Source organism: Polyodon spathula, chromosome 11 (genome assembly GCF_017654505.1).
Source record: "Polyodon spathula isolate WHYD16114869_AA chromosome 11, ASM1765450v1, whole genome shotgun sequence".
In the NCBI taxonomy this organism is placed as follows: domain Eukaryota; kingdom Metazoa; phylum Chordata; class Actinopteri; order Acipenseriformes; family Polyodontidae; genus Polyodon; species Polyodon spathula.
In genome coordinates this window covers 43,652,914-43,669,276 of record NC_054544.1, presented here as the reverse complement: position 1 = coordinate 43,669,276, position 16,363 = coordinate 43,652,914, and the positions used below count along the sequence as shown (strand labels likewise).

Sequence of the window (16,363 nt, the reverse complement as noted above, 5' to 3'; positions counted from 1 at the left end):
GTTTAACTGGAGCATTCTACTCTAAGGATGATTAAATCAAATTATTTGTTAAACATTTTAAGTCCCCACATAGCACAAAAGGGATTCCTTAATGTGCTGTGCTAAAGTACATAAGTTTATATGTGGTTTGTTTTACTCAGCATTGTGACCATCAGAATCACTACACACTGTAATATGAACTTCATAAGAAAAAAAAATAAAGTATCTGGAAAAAGATGTATGATTCTTAACTTTAAATCAATACATTTTAAAAGAAAGTCTATAACTACTATAAGAGAAGCCTTTTGTATTAAAAAAAATAATTGACAGCGGGATTCGATGCTATGATATTAAGAATGATATTGTTTTGAGATAATTCAGAGTTCTTCAGAAATTGCTAACTTTTGACAATCATGGGGAGGGACTGATGCAGTCTTAACATTAGACTTGCAAATGGATTACAGGAGATAAGGAAGTGTATTTCCGTCTTGGTAAAATGATGATTCTTCAAATTACCCCTTCAATTGGATGTATTTTTACATATGGAATGATGTTAATCATACCAAAGTGGGACTGCCCTACACCCACTCCCACACTTCCAAAATCTAGAACAGTACAGTACGATGACTGTATGATGACATCACAAATCTAGGAAAAAAGTACCTTCCATTCTGTTCCACAATTGTTGTCAATGTAACCATAGTGATATTGTGTGCAATAGAATTAAGAAGTAAATATGCTTAAACAAATTAAGCAAGTGATAGAAAATCTATAAATAATTTGTACCACTAATTATATATGTTATATATATTATTCAGGAGAATAAAATTACCAGTCCTATTAATAAGTAAAATGTCTTTATTTTCAATTAGATTGCACAAAGTACTGTGGTTATTTGAACTTCCAATGTTTTGCCTTCATTGATATAGGAAGGTTCTTTAATACTTGGTAACTGTGTTATTTGCATTTTCTATAGCAATATTCAATTACATTTTCCAAAGGAGAGATAAGTTTGTATGTATGTATGTATGTATGTACATATAATGGACAAAAGAATTGAAACACCTGGGTAAATGAGGGACACCAACACAGGTGTGGCTTATGCGTTAATTAAGCAGATAACATCCCAGCATGCTTAGGGTCTTGTATAAAAATGCTGGACAGGCCTGATTGCCTATAATTATGGCTAGCATGGCTGCAAGAGGAAACCTCTGTGACTTTGAAAGAGGGGTGATTGTTGGGGCGCGTTTGGCAGGAGCGTCAGTGACCAAGATAGCTCAACTTGCTGATGTTTCACGAGCAACGGTGTCTAACTCCGAGGGAAAGACATCCTCAGCAAAGGACAACAGTAAGCGGAAGCGCACACTCCAGGATCGTGATATCCGTGCATTAATTTGAAGTGCAAGGCAAAACAGGCAGCAACTGCAGATCAACTGACTGCAACTTTCAACCTGGGGCGCGAGCAGCTAGTTTCATCAAAAACGGTCTGCTGAGAACTCCACAGAGCAGGTTGCAGTGCACAAACCACTCATCACACCTGGCTATGTACGTTTGCGAGTCCAGTGGTGCAAAGAGCACAGGCAATGGACTACCAAGCAGTGGAGAAATGTGATATGGTCAGATGAATCATCCTTCACCATTTTCTTGACAAATGGACGAGTGCACGTGTGGCGCCAACCTAAAGAACTCTGCAGCCCTGAGTGCTTGGTACCAGCAGTGAAGGGTTCTGGTGGTTCCGTAATGTTGTGGGGCACATTTTCCTGGCATGGTTTGGGTGCATTCATTCCCTTAGAAGACAAGGTCAATGCTAATCGCTACTTAATGGTACTGAGTGATCACATTCACCCCATGCTGCAGCATTTCTTTCCTGCCGGGGGGGGAGGCGTCTTCCTGGATGGCAATGCCCACATCCACAGAGATCGTGTGGTCACCCAGTGGTTTGATGAGCATGACACTGACGTTATCCATATGTCATGGCCTTCTCAGTCACCAGATCTGAACCCAGTCGAGCATTTACGGTATATTCTGGAACTACGCCTGAGACAGTGTTTTCCACCTCCATCAACCAGGCGTGAGTTGATTGACTTTCTCTTGGAAGAATGGTGCCACATCCCTCCTGCAGAATTCCAGAGGCTAGTAGACTCTATGCCACGGCGCATACAGGCCGTGCATGGTGGCCCAACGCCCTATTAAGTGACTTTACATTGGTGTTTCCTTTTTGTTAAATACCTCTAAGTAATGTATGTATGTATGTATGTACGTATGAATGTATGTCAATAACTTTTTTTAATGCAATAGTGTGAGAGATGTGTCCTCCTAAGTATTGAAAATACAATTAAAATGGTAACCAAGTTAAAAATCCTTCATGTTGTAATCATTAATTACACTGGTTTAATAGCACTAACCAATTTTCTTATACAATCATGTGTGCAATTCTAGAGAGAGTGTTAGTTGCAGAAATCAAACAGCTCCTTGTCTGTGCAATTATCATAATTTAGCAAAAAGTTTTTTTTTTTTTTTTAATTGTAAAATTAATACAGTGCTGTATGACACTGTAGTGTGTTCTGCTTTGTAGGAATTATGGTGCAAAAGGGAGCCATGACCATACCACTGTATAGCCTGTTCTGCTGTGTAAAGGGACACCATATAACTAGGGAACAAGGTTGAGCATTCTGTTGAATGCATTTTTATATTAAAAATCTATTTGGCCGCAAAGTCACCTCAGAGATTTTTAAACATTTAGACATCTGGAGTGTTTTATTATATTTTTTCGTCCATAGAATAAAACAAATATGTTACAAATTATTAGATTTTTTTTTTCCAGAAACAAAAACATGAAACTCATTTGCCTTCCTTAAAACCTAAAACAGACATCAACCTGTTGACCCTTGCCCTTGTGGTGCCCAGGGGCTGGGGTTCAGTAGAGTGTGCCAAACTGGATTAGTCACCGGTCAAACAGACAATAGATGTTCCCCCCCTTCCATCCTCCAGGAAGGTAAGAAGGGCACAAAGTGAGCACAGTGATGAAGAAGCAGTATTCCCCCAGCTAAATGTGAGCTGCTGCTGGAACGGAACTGGAAGTGCCAAAGGTACAACACATCGTCTTATTGCAGGGGTCCAGCCAAGAGCCAAGAGCCTGAAGGCAGCACAGGAACGAGGCAGAGATTTGCTCACAAGCCCATATTGAAAATATTACCTTCTTGTTTACATTTTTTACATCCCACCTGAGGCTGCAAGAGGTAGCAGGAGGGGGGCTGTCTAGTTCCTGAATATCCCTTATAAAGTATACCTATGGCAGTGCCATAACTTTAATTTAATTTATGCCCAAGAGGCCTGAAAGCTTCAAGGCGCTTGTGGGCCTGCAGCTGAAACTACATTAGGGAATGTAAACAAATCAGTAAGCCAACTAGGTTCTGATGAAGCAGATTGAGCAGAAAGCTATGGAAGAACATTTAAAATTACTGTGGGACACTGCAGCTTGGTTGCTAACTATCCTAATTAAGAAGAAATGGATGAAAGAGTAGAAAATGAATCAAGGAGAAATGTTTTTGTAGAATTTTGTCAAAAAGTGAAAACTTCAGTTTCTTGCCTCATTACACTCAAGTACATAGAAAATTAAATTACTCCCCTATTGAGTTTTATGCAAGGGTGAACACTGTAAAAAGCAACCTGACTGCACACTTGTCCCTGCTGGAGAACGCAGAGTCCTCATTTCATAAAGTTAACTTAGCAGCGCGCCCAAACATGGAAAAGAACCAAACCATTCATTTTCAGAAAACTGGATTGCTAAACTACCTCGCTATTCAAAGCCATTTCACTGGACTGTGATCTGGTAGGGGGCTATTATGAAGCATATTGCTTTTGAATGGGGGTAGCAACTAAAGTGCTGGTTCATTAAAAAATCTGACCAGTTTGTTAGTCCAGAGCTGAACTCTGACCTTTTAAGAACAAGAGAACTCCCTTAGCACTCCCTTCCCATTTCCTTCACACGTCCTGCTATTTTAAGAGTGCCTATCCTGTCTCAAATATACTGTAAGCCCTGCCATCCATTAACCCTTCAAACAGACCCAAAACTGTACCTGTTTGTGTTAATCTGCAGACAGAATATTAGGCCTAACTGTATTAAACCATAAAACAATATCAATATTTCTATAAAACATTTAACCAATAGTAACCATGGTTAGAGTGCTAGGCTGCAGTATGTAGTGGGTTTCATTAGCTCAGTGGCAACAGTGCTCTAGGACACAGTAGTAGGTTTGAGTAACTCGGTGGTTAGTGAAAGCGCTGGGATGCAGTGTGGAAGGTAGTAGGTTTGAGTAACTCAGTGGTTGGAGAAAGCGCTGGGATGCAGTGTGGAAGGTAGTAGGTTTGAGTAGCTCAGTGGTTAGAGAGAAAGCGCTGGGATGCAGTGTGGAAGGTAGTAGGTTTGAGTAGCTCAGTGGTTAGAAAGCGCTGGGATGCAGTGTGGAAGGTAGTAGGTTTGAGAAGCTCATGGTTAGTGAAAGCGCTGGGATGCAGTGTGGAAGGTAGTAGGTTTGAGTAACTCAGTGGTTGGAGAAAGCGCTGGGATGCAGTGTGGAAGGTAGTAGGTTTGAGTAACTCAGTGGTTGGAGAAAGCGCTGGGATGCAGTGTGGAAGGCAGTGGCTCAGTGGTTAGTGAAAGCGCTGGGATGCAGTGTGGAAGGTAGTAGGTTTGAGAAGCTCATGGTTAGAGACCGCGATGCTAAGTAACAGTAGGTTCCATACATCCAAAAACTCATTGAGTCACCAACGCTTCTCGCAGACCCCTAAGGTAGTAGGTTTCCATCATCCAAACTGAAAGAGTACCAATCACTGTTGAATCACTACGTAACACCTTTCCATCATCAAACTGGATTGAGTCACCAACCTCTTTCGTGACAGACTACGTCAACCTTCCATCGGTCCAAACTAATCAGTGGTCACCAAGAAACTCATTTCGCGGCTGGATTGCAGTGTGGAAGGTAGTAGGTTTGAGAAGCTCATGGTTAGTGAAAGCGCTGGGATGCAGTGTGGAAGGTAGTAGGTTTGAGAAGCTCATGGTTAGTAGACCTTCTTGGCTGCAGACTAGTAGTTAGTCAATTTCACCATTTGCTTCACTGTAGTCAAAAGACAATAATTAAAGATGTATTGGATTCTTTGAAACATTATACAGACTGAACACAAGCCTGCAACCACTGTGGCGACAAGTGGGGAGCCAGTGTACTATTGGGGACAACGAGTAAAACACTAGCTATGAAAACATCCCTTGTGCACTGTCATAAACTATAGCACTAGTCTGTAAGCTTTCAGTCTTGATGGGTAAACCTGCAATTCAGAAACATTTCAACAGGAAGTGCGAAGAAAGACAATTAATTCAACGGCTTTATTTCCCTACAGGAGGATTTTGTTTTCTGTCATTTATTTTTACTTGCCTTCAAAAGGCCAGTTCATTATTACTCACAGACTCTGAATTGAGCTCAGCAGGACACAGCAGAAACCTGCATGCTTGATCTGTTTGTACAGACCCCAAACCTTCTAATGAGCATTTTAAACCTGGGGGGCTGGGGGGCTAGGGGACTAGCAGACAATAAAACAGACCGTATCCCTTTCTCAAAACAGCTGTGTGACTTTTTTTTATAACAATAATTTGCTTAAAAGAAAGATTCACCATTTACTATTTCTAAGTCCAGTCAGACAAAACTCCACACAGGGTGAAAGTCGACAACAAACTAAATATTTTGGCACTTTTAGTTGTTTTTTTTTTAAAGACATATTTAGTTTTACAAAGTGGCGACGTCCCCACAATGTCGTTTTTTCAGGAGTTAGTATCTTTGTGGGGACATTTTCTCAAATTTTGTACCCACACTGACAGTAATACCTGCCCCCCTCCCCCACACACACACATACAAACACACACACGTTGTTCTGTATCACAGTATGTATCATGTAATGTAGTATTGATCCACATTTAAACATTACACCCCTACTGAATACATTAAAATCGCATCTCTTGGGATTCCACAGGATGCATTGGCTTTGGCACTCCCATGGGTTAGAGAGGCAAAAATGTGTAGAGACAGTTAGGCCATGCACCCAATGATGTCCACAGCAGTCTTTTGGCTAGGTAGTGAGATCACACAGTTTTAATAATATTTAGATCAATCGTTGTTCAATTGAAAAGACGCTGGAGACAAGAAGTCTTAGCAACTCTAGATTAAGGATGCAGTGGTGTAACAAAGAAGGAGCATGCGTGGCTCTGTTGTGGCACATCCAGTAAAGATGCTCCATGTGGACTGTAGAATGTGCCCTGTAGCCTGGGGATCGCAGGTTCGAGTCCAGGCTATGTCACAGCTGACTGTGACTGGGCATTCCTAGGGGGCAGTGCACAATTGGCTGAAAAAAAAAAAAAAAAAAACAGAAAGAGCATGCAATGGAGGTTAGATCACAGTGTCTGTATCACAGTCTTGTGTGTTGAAGTACAACTCATAATGAGAGGGAACATTTCTTAAGAAAAGATAAAAGAAAGGTTCTGCATGTCATTAAAATCTGTGCCAGGTCATTATTCACCTGCCAAAAGTAAGTCACACCACTTACAGTGACATCACTTACTTCTGTTTGCCCTGGAACCAATTAAATGTAGATTGGCTTGCTCCTGCAGATGCATGGAATGGGAAGATGAATTAAGAGGCAGGGCAAAATCAACAGGGACATCCTGGAAATGAAGCGCCTCTCCTTTTGCAGTATCGCCTCATTAAATTGCCAGAGGGATGATCGTTTTTGGTTTAAGGAACATAAATCAAAGAAGAGACTAAGAAACGAAGAGGAGAAAGAGGGGGGAGAGAGTGAGTGAGTGAATGGAATGGGGAAGGAAGGAAGATAAGAGGGATGGGAAGAGGGGCAGTGGAGTGAGGGAAAGAAAGAGAGAGTAAAGGAAGGAGGAATGAGAAAGGATATGGAAAGAAAATAGGCCAGGGAACAAAGATGGGGAAGTGTGTAAGGGAAAAGGGAGGATTAGAGAGGAAAGGACAAAAGAAACAGGAAAGAAGGGAGATAGAAGGAGAGTAACAGGAGAAGGATTATGTGGTGAGTAGAGAGGGAGAGAGAAAGAGAAATTCGAATTCTAGTGTAGAATTATACACGTTAGGATTTCTGTACCACACTAGAGGGGTTGGACAAAAACACCTGTCATAACACTGTCAATACTTGTAGGGCCACTATGGACAGCAGCAATTTGTCTACCAGATGTTTAAATTGTCCTGTCTACTCCTCAATTATTTCCACCTTTAATTCATGTGTGAATTTTGTTAAACAGTGTGTAGTCTTGGATAGAGAAACACCTGTCAACTGAGCTCCTACAATCAGTTATCAAAGCCGGTCAGATTTCTTGCCCATTCTTGACCGGGTAATGCAGCTTTTATATTTCACAGAATAACAGACGCCATTAACATCACCAATTAATCAGCTTATTTACCCAAATGTGCATGCTGCATATGGCAGGTATATAGAGAACTGTGGCTGTTCTAGTAAACAAATCAGATCCATACCAAAGCATCCTTATATGAAATACACACTGTGTTACACCGACAGCAGCATGTATTCTAATATACATGAAACACAATAGGGCACAGCTGTGTTAAACACTGGTAAATTGAGCTCTCCTACACAGTCACAGACTCGTCTTTGCAATGCCTGAGCTAATCGCAGTGACGGACATTCAATCACGTTGTCTGCTACTTTTTACGGCATCTACTGCAAACAAACTACGATGCCATTACTGCGTTGTGATGTTCGCTAAGCAATGTGGATGAATATGTCTTTTAAACTGGGCTTGCACTTGTGTTAAGCCAGACAAGAAACACAATTGCTTGTTGCGAGTAAGACAGGCAGAAAAAAAAAAAAAGCATTGCAGTGAATGCTTCTGTTAAGCTCATCACAATACATTTGCCCATTATACAGTAAAATAATCTGAAAATTTGCATTCACAAATAAAGCAGCAGACATTATCAAATACATGATTCAGTAGTCATTCTAGCAGACACACAAAATACTCCCATTTTCATGTTTAACGCAGTAGTCTCATAAGGTAAGCTTTGTATCACAATACATGAGCTTTTGGGTTCCAGTAAAATTCTGAACCAGAACTTGTAAGGTATCAAAATTATAATACGGACTGTGCTACAACAGGTCTTATGAGATGTCGCAAGAACGAAAGAAGAAAAAGCGTGTTGATTGTAAGTTTTACAATCTTATAGGTTCATACCCAAATATGTCTTTAATAAATGTCCTATGAGACAATTGTACAAATCCCAAATGAAAAGAAATTAGTTCTGCATCACATTGTAGCAGATGTCCCACATTAAGTGGCCTTAGCTGTACTGATAAATGAATTCTCATCCATTAACACTTGTAAAAGAGACCTCTTGGGTCAGACAGGCTTATGAGCAGCACCCAGCCAATTGAGCTAATCTATAAGACAAGATCCACTTCGTCTTGTAGTCTCGCCATCTGCAGGGCTAACCGTGAGACACTTGAGAGAGTGTTCAGCCACTGAAATATATGCATGCTTAACACCAACCAACATCACAGCCCATTGAGGATAATGTAGTCTGTCAGTTGAGGGGAAGCATCTGCGCTCTAAATTGCTAGGAATTATTTACCTGGTGATGATGTTTGCTGTACATTTTCCAGGAACATCACAACTGTTGCCCTCCCCTTCCCTCTGTGAGTGGCCATGCCTGTGTTTAACACTGTGGGAACACGATGACTGTTACAGCTGAAGGCATTTTAATAGGATTATGCTCTGTAAGAAGCAAGCTGGATGGAAAAGGTTGCACACTGTTAGGGGAGCAAATCTTTTTAGCATTCCTTTGTGCGTCAGAACCTTAGACTTGAATTTGGTCCGGGAGCTGCTGATCATCATCTTAGGAAAGAAAAATACCTGGGATATATTAATAATATATACAAATGAAATTTAATCTCTAGTCTATACTGCAAATGGGAAGTAACTGATAACTCACTATTTGCAAACAGTTTTGGGAAAGGGATCCCGCATCATCTCTTTTCTGCCATAACCAAATCATTCCATATGGCCATGATTCCTGAAATTCTACTTTCAAAATCATCACCTACTGCCGTCCATCCAGCTGAAGTATTACTGTCTGAAGTGTCCTAAACTTTGATACTAAATCAGTTTACATACTTTTTAAATGTTATTTCTCACCTATGTGTACCACATTATGCACACAGTAGTTAAACTTTATTTTTGAGACCACACATATGCTGGGTTGCACATTTAGGCCACTGTGAGGAATATGTTTTAAATTTAAAACATTAATCTGTGTAAAAATACTATTCAAGTTTTAATTTGCAAATACACTTTTTTCAAATGGGGTGTGAAATTAGCACAAAAGTTTTGGATCCTTGGGCGTTTATCAGTTATGAATAATGCATAATATTAATAATATATTTATATTGTCAACCACACTGTGGAGGTGGCTGTTAATCCAGGTAGATGATTTGCATGACAGCTTTGTAACATATTTGGTATTCCTTCCATTAATAAACACCCCCTGCAGCGTGTGTCATTATTCTATAGAATGCTTATTCATTTTTTTTCGGCAAGGTGTTGTGCCTCGGTTATAAAGCTAATTCCTATTCCGTTTTTCGTTGGTAAAGGGCTGCGTGGTTTCAAAAGGGTGGGGGAAAGGAGGGAGAATTTTGACAAGCGGACCGGCAACACCTATGAGGCCCCCTTGAGCATTGCTACAGCTGCCTCAGTAATGAATCTCAGAAGTGATAATAGACGCTAGGAAAGGATATCCGAGAAGAGGGTAAATAATAACAACGATGTCCTTTTTATCTCTGCCATAATTTGAAGCGGGCTACCCCTTCCTGATTACCATGTTGCATTTGTCTGCGGTATCTTCCCCTGAAACATAATCCGAAAATGATCGGAAAGCCCCCTTCAACAAGCTGGCGGTGAAATGGTGCCTGAATAGAGAAGCGCAAATGTGGTTCTGGAACAAAAGACCCGCTGAAATCTCAGCAGCGAATTTAGACAACTTCCATAGAAAACTCCATACAGTGTGTATCGTAGCTCATCCTTCTGAGTTTGTACATGATATACAGTTTTATAAACACCCTTTGCTGCGTGTTTTGGTGAGGGAAACAGATGACATGTTGCTTGTATTTTTAAGAGCGGGGTCGGTTACCCCTTATACAAAGTAGTAAATAAGATAAGCGATTAAGTAATATTTTGCCCATAGAGTAACATTTAAACATGAACAAAATATTAATAAAACGAATACATTTCACTCACATATAACTGAGAAATATATTGCGCAGATATGTACAATCAAAAGTGTACTGCCTATATATGCACATATGAAATAATTGCGACGGGTGTTTAAAAAAATATACATTTATACTTGAGAACGAAAAAAAGAAAGATTATCTGAGTTCCAATGGCAATTCGGAGGATACCAGTATGTGCGTTGCACGAGTTTGGGAGTCTTGGTTGTACTGGGGTCAGCATTTGTTTGCTCTGATAAATTGGCGGAGATGTTTTGTCTGTAACCCGTTGCACAGCAGCTATGTGGTAATCCACCTAGAAATAGAGCTCAGTACAATGCTATCAGATCAGAAGATACGGGTCGTGCAACTAAACAATAACTATCAAAACGAGCTACGTTAAACACGCCAATACCAGGAAAGGAAACCGCCAGCAAAAAAAAAAAAAAAAAGGCTCAATGAACATTTAACCCACCTCTTACTTTTCCCTCAAAAAACATGCACGCTAAAAAAAAAAAAAAACCCAAACTGGACAATCATGCAAGAAAAATAACCCTTAGAAATATGTAGTTGTACTTATGGCATATAAAGCTTTAGAAGATGTATATATTCAATCCGATTTACAATACAACATCAATCACTTAGAAAAGGACAATCTAGTTCCTATAGAACGGTAAAATATATAATAATTGATACATTAATATACTTGTAATATAATAATTTCAATTTAACTAAACGAAATAAATGCTCTTAGGATCCTGTATTATTGATATTAAACTTTTTTTTTTTTTTTTTTTTTTTTTTTTTTACACGAGAGCCCTTTCTAATAAAGTATATCATTCAAAATAACAAAATTATACATATCCTAGCGCGCTCAAGAATACGAATTATGCCCCACTATGAAACAATCCCTAGATTCTTTCAAATTATAAAATCACATTCTCTTTTGGATCTTGAAATGCTGAACATGAATACAAGGATGAAAACCGCAACCTCAACACAGTTAATTGCAAATCAATTGTAAAATTATCTGAGACATAATCGCCGACCACACTGAAGCCGTGTGTTTGTTAGTGGTTTAATTATTTATTTGGTGAACCATCAAGACATACTTCAGACAACATTCCCCTTGAAGAATGAATAACCCCATTGTTCCCTAACAGGCTGCATACACAAGCAACATATGGTTTACATAGATGTTACATCAAATTTCAGTATGTCCATCCCTGCCTGTGCCAGCGGCAACACACACCCCGAAAACACAAATCTAACTAACGATGACTGTGTTTTCTACTTGACCTGTTTATTGATGCGACATCCCGGGGTACAATCTTTTGAAACTTTACAGTTAGCTACCAAAGGATAGAGATACAACAAGAAACACGGCTGCCCGCTTCTGAACAGAAAGAAACATTAAGATGCCAGCCCTTGTGGAACGCAAGAAATTAGAACAGTGGCATTCCCTGCTTGGGCACTGAAACTGTGATTGGTGTATCATTGTGGGAATGGACAATCGCTCACATTCAACTGGATTTTTTAAATAATAACAACATTGTGTGTGTATTTTTTAAAATTGCATTTGCATGTACGTCCCAATCAACCACTTTGTTAATGTAGTTTGCAGCACATAATGTAGTGTGTTTTGTTTGAAACAACCTGTCAACGCCACAATGACGGTCCATGTTTTGAGTCAGTAAAGTAGCTGACCGCCGGAGTAAACACCTGTTGGAAAACACAGATTGCATTTCATTTAAATTATGCCAGCACACATTTACTATAGGTCCAATATACATGTAATAGCCTAATTAAATGCTAACCACGCGTATTTAAAAGCGCTCCCTAAGATGAGTCGGTCCACCAGTGTGACTGTATACTGATCGGTAATGAACAGGAGCTGGGCACCACGTTTTTTCTTTCCCTTTCAAAGCTACAACACGATTATATATTACCGGCTTCATTACCAGCCACGTTCAGAAAAAAAAAAAAAAAAAAAAAAACTAGTTCAGCTGCATTTATGAAGCCCATGCGGCAGGAGAAAAGCAAAAAAAAAGTAACCTATTTACAGCAAGCTACCGAATCCACATCTTAAAAGCTTACAAGCTGAATTTCCAATCCTGGATCTGGACTACAATCTGAATCTCTGCATTGCAGCATCACAGTTCGAGGGGCTACTACTGTTAAGAAGCCCACCGAAACCAACCCGTTTTTGTTTGTTAATAAAATAATCCATGTTTAAATCCCAATTTGACAGGACGTGCTCCGGCTGTAACCAGCAACACCATGGAATCGCAAGTGAACCTATGGGAGAAACGCACACTGCAATCCTCAATACCAAAAAAGAGAGAACCCCCAAATAAAATTACCTTCCACCGCAGAAACTGTAGAAATCAAACATAACACCGCAAGCAATCCTAGTGACATGGCAAAGTTGTTTTCTTTTTTCATTCTCTTCTTCTCCTTCGTTTATTTTTATATAACACAATCCTTGTTGTGAACAGCGGTATTCCAGCTGTGAACGTGCACTCTTCAATAGTGTATATTTTGTGTTACATTTCAAGCCGTAGTAGTAAGTAGTATGTGAGAACTGCTTTGGACACTGACTTCGAGGGGGTTGAGGAGACCCCCCCTCACCCAGCCCCCTTAACACCTTTTAGCCAATCACATACACAAAACTGTTTCTACCTAACCAATCAGCAAACAGCATCTCCACCCACCAGCATAGTTAGTCTTAAAAACTTTTTTTACTGGCCTTACATGAGTTGGTGCTTTTCGTGGGAAAGGGAAATAGCTCCGCCAAGCGTGGTCTCGATTGTATTGCGCTGCCTTTATCTTTATTCTAGCATGTCGGAGCTTCAAGAAACGGGATAATACTCAAAGTCTTTTGTTTCATTCAATAGCAGAATGAAGAAACATGGTCTGCAATGGTATGTTTTTGTCTGTCGCTGTAAATAAATCAATTATCGCGGTCATATTTTAGAGCTATACAAATAACTACATGCCTGTACATGAATATTGTCTATGTGCTGGTTGTCATATGTTTTTTAGTCGATCTACGACTGTTTTTTTTTTTTTGTTTGTTTGTTTTTGTTTTTGTTTAATTCCCTTAAGTTTATGTAGTCCGTATATTAAAATATTGTTTTGTTATATTGGTAAATGTCATTAATTGGTCTGTTTTTCTAGAGTTTAACTTCCCTGCGCCACTATAAATGTAACTTGTCTTCATTTTCTTCAAGTTGACAGCCTCATTTGATAGTAATAATAATAATAACAATAATAATAATAATAATAATAATAATAAACCTTTATGGCACAATTCATGTACAATACAATTCAAAGCGTTTTACAGAAACAAATACAAAAATACAGTAATAAACAGTAAGAAAAGAGTACAGTTATTAAAAACAGAAGTAACAATAAAATTCAGAATAAACCATAAAAATGTTATGGAAAAGCTATATTAAAAAAGCATGTTTTGAACTGAGATTTGAAGATTGCAATTGAAGGTGAATTTCTAATAAAAGGGGGTAAGGAGTTCCAGTGTGTGGGGGCTTTAATACAGAAAGCAGCCTCTCCCATCCTTTTACCATTCACCCTCAGAATACATAAAAGGCCAGCAAATCTTCAATCACATGCATGTCTCTGTAAAAGTGGTTTGCAGTAAGGTCAACGTGTATACAGCTCTTCTGTGTGCATATGCCTGATACTTCAAAATCTTTCAAGCTTTTCAGTTGAATTTGATCAGTGGTACTTCTTGATTATTGCTCTGACTGTGGATTTTGGTATTGCATATTTTTTTGATACTGTTCTGTTGCCATTTCCTTTGTTGCAGTACTTTTCTTCTCTGCTGTGTTACCAAAATGTTCTTCTTCAACAGATGTTTGAAATAATTAACTTGTTTGTGGCGATTGACTTTATAAGGCAGGTTAGTTACTGCATAATAGTTTTCAATCCAGTGATATACTTTTTAATTAGTTCTATCATTTTTTTTACTTTTAATATAATGGTGGCAATGCTTTAGTCACAAATATTTGAAATTGTAAGTGCTGTAGGTTTTATTTTTTTAGTTCCTTGAAAAAGTATTCAGCCCCCATCCCTTTTTTCACATTTAAGAGTCTCATATTCAGAATTTGAAATAGATTAAATTAGAATTTTTTCCCACTGATCTACAAAGCCTTCAGTACCATGTCAAATCAAAAGAAAAATTGCAAAAGCTTTCAACAATTTACTAAAAATGAAAACCAGAAATTATCAGATTAAAAAAGTATTCATACCCTTTGTAATTGCAAGTTTAAATTTGCTCAGGTGCAATATATTACCTCAACAAGTCACACTATGTGTTGATGTACTCCACCTGTGTAAGAAATGAGTGGGTCACCTGCTTTAAATTAATCTGTGAGGATAAATACCGCTCTTTCTGTATGGTCCCACAGTATGGTAGAGACTTTCAAAAGAAAGAATCAAAATGAAGACAAAAGAGCATTCTAAGCAAGTCAGGGATGTGATTATAGAGAAGCACAAATCTGAGGAAGGGTTCAAAACCATTTCAATGGCATTGAACACCCCTCGGAGCTCAGTGCAGTCCATCATACAGAAGTGGGAAAAATATGAAACTGGCACCACATTGCCTAGATCAGGCCGCCCCTCTAAACTTAGTTGCCGGACAAGAAAGGCACTTCTTAGGGAAGCTACTGTGAGGCCAACTGTGACTCTGAATGAGTTACAGAAGTCAGTGGCTGCGATGGACGATGATGTTCATGTATCAACAATCTCCAAGGCATTCCACAAAAAGGGTCTTTATGGGAGAGTGGCTGAAAAAAACATCCCATATCCTTGCCCGCAAAGAGTTCGCAAAACGTCACCTAGAAGATACTGCAGTTATGTGGCAGAACGTCTTGTGGTCTGATGAGACTAAATTGGAACTTTTTGGCCTAAACGCTAAGCAGTATGTGTGGCGCAAATCAAACACTGCACACCAGCTAGGTAACACCATCCCCACCGTAAAGCATGGCGGTGGTAGCATCATGTTATGGGGAAGCTTTTCAGCAGCAGGGACTGGCAATATTGTCAGGATTGATGGGAGGATGAATGGCGCACAATACAGAGAAATCCTGGATAAAAACCTGCGCCCCTCTGCCAAAAACTCAAACTGCGGAAGAAGTTTGTCTTTCAACAGGACAATGATCCAAAGCACACTGCCAGAGCAACACTGGAGTGGCTTAAACTGAAGAAAATAGATGTCCTTGAGTGGCCCAGTCAGAGTCATGACCTTAATCTCATCAGAAATCTGTGGCAAGACCTCAAAATGGCTGTCCATCATTGTTCCCCAACTAACTTGACACAGCTTGAACAATTTTGCAAGGAAGAATGGGCAAGTATTGCTCCATCATGGTGTGCAAAGTTAATAGAGACCTATCCGAAAAGACTATTGGCTGTAATAGCTGCCAGAGGAGGTTCAACCAAGTATTGACCCAGAGGGGATGAATACTTAAAAAATGATGACATTCAGTTTTCATTTTCATTATTTTATTGTTTACTATTTTCTTTCTTTTTTTTTGGGGGGGGGGGAGTCTGTGAAGAAGAATGTGTGACTCACAAATAAAAATTCCCAATCTAATGCATCAAAATCCCAGGCTGTGAGACTCTTAAATGTGAAAAAAGGGATGGGGGCTGAATACTTTTTCAAGGCACTGTGTGTGTATATATATATATATATATATATATATATATATATATATATACACACACACACACACACACACACACACACACACACACACATACAGTGGCTTGCAAAAGTATTCAGACCCCTGACCAATTCTTTCATATTACTGAATTACAAATGGTACGTTGAAATTTCGTTCTGTTCGATATTTTATTTTAAAACACTTAAACTCAAAATCAATAATTATAAGGTGACATTGGTTTTATGTTGGGAAATATTTTTAAGAAAAATAAAAAACTGAAATATCTTGCTTGCATAAGTATTCAACCCCCACACATTAATATTTGATAGAGCCACTTTTCGCTGCAATAACAGCTTTAAGTCTTTTGGGGTAAGTATATACCAGCTTTGCACAGTGTCGGAAGTGTAAGT

At 39.1% G+C, this 16,363-nt stretch overlaps 1 protein-coding gene across 4 annotated transcripts in view; it reads right to left on the bottom strand.

Annotated features, from left to right (window-relative positions):
- The window catches only part of LOC121323239 (ephrin type-B receptor 1-like), a 275,028-nt gene extending 262,191 nt beyond the window's left edge, over positions 1 to 12,837 (bottom strand). For all 4 annotated transcript variants that reach the window (XM_041264173.1, XM_041264174.1, XM_041264175.1 and 1 more), the window contains exon 1: positions 12,633 to 12,837. In XM_041264173.1, coding sequence (XP_041120107.1) covers positions 12,633 to 12,714 — 82 coding nt within the window. In that variant the 5' untranslated portion in view covers positions 12,715 to 12,837. The remainder of the gene's footprint in view (positions 1 to 12,632) is intronic.
- Positions 12,838 to 16,363: the final 3,526 nt, after the last annotated feature.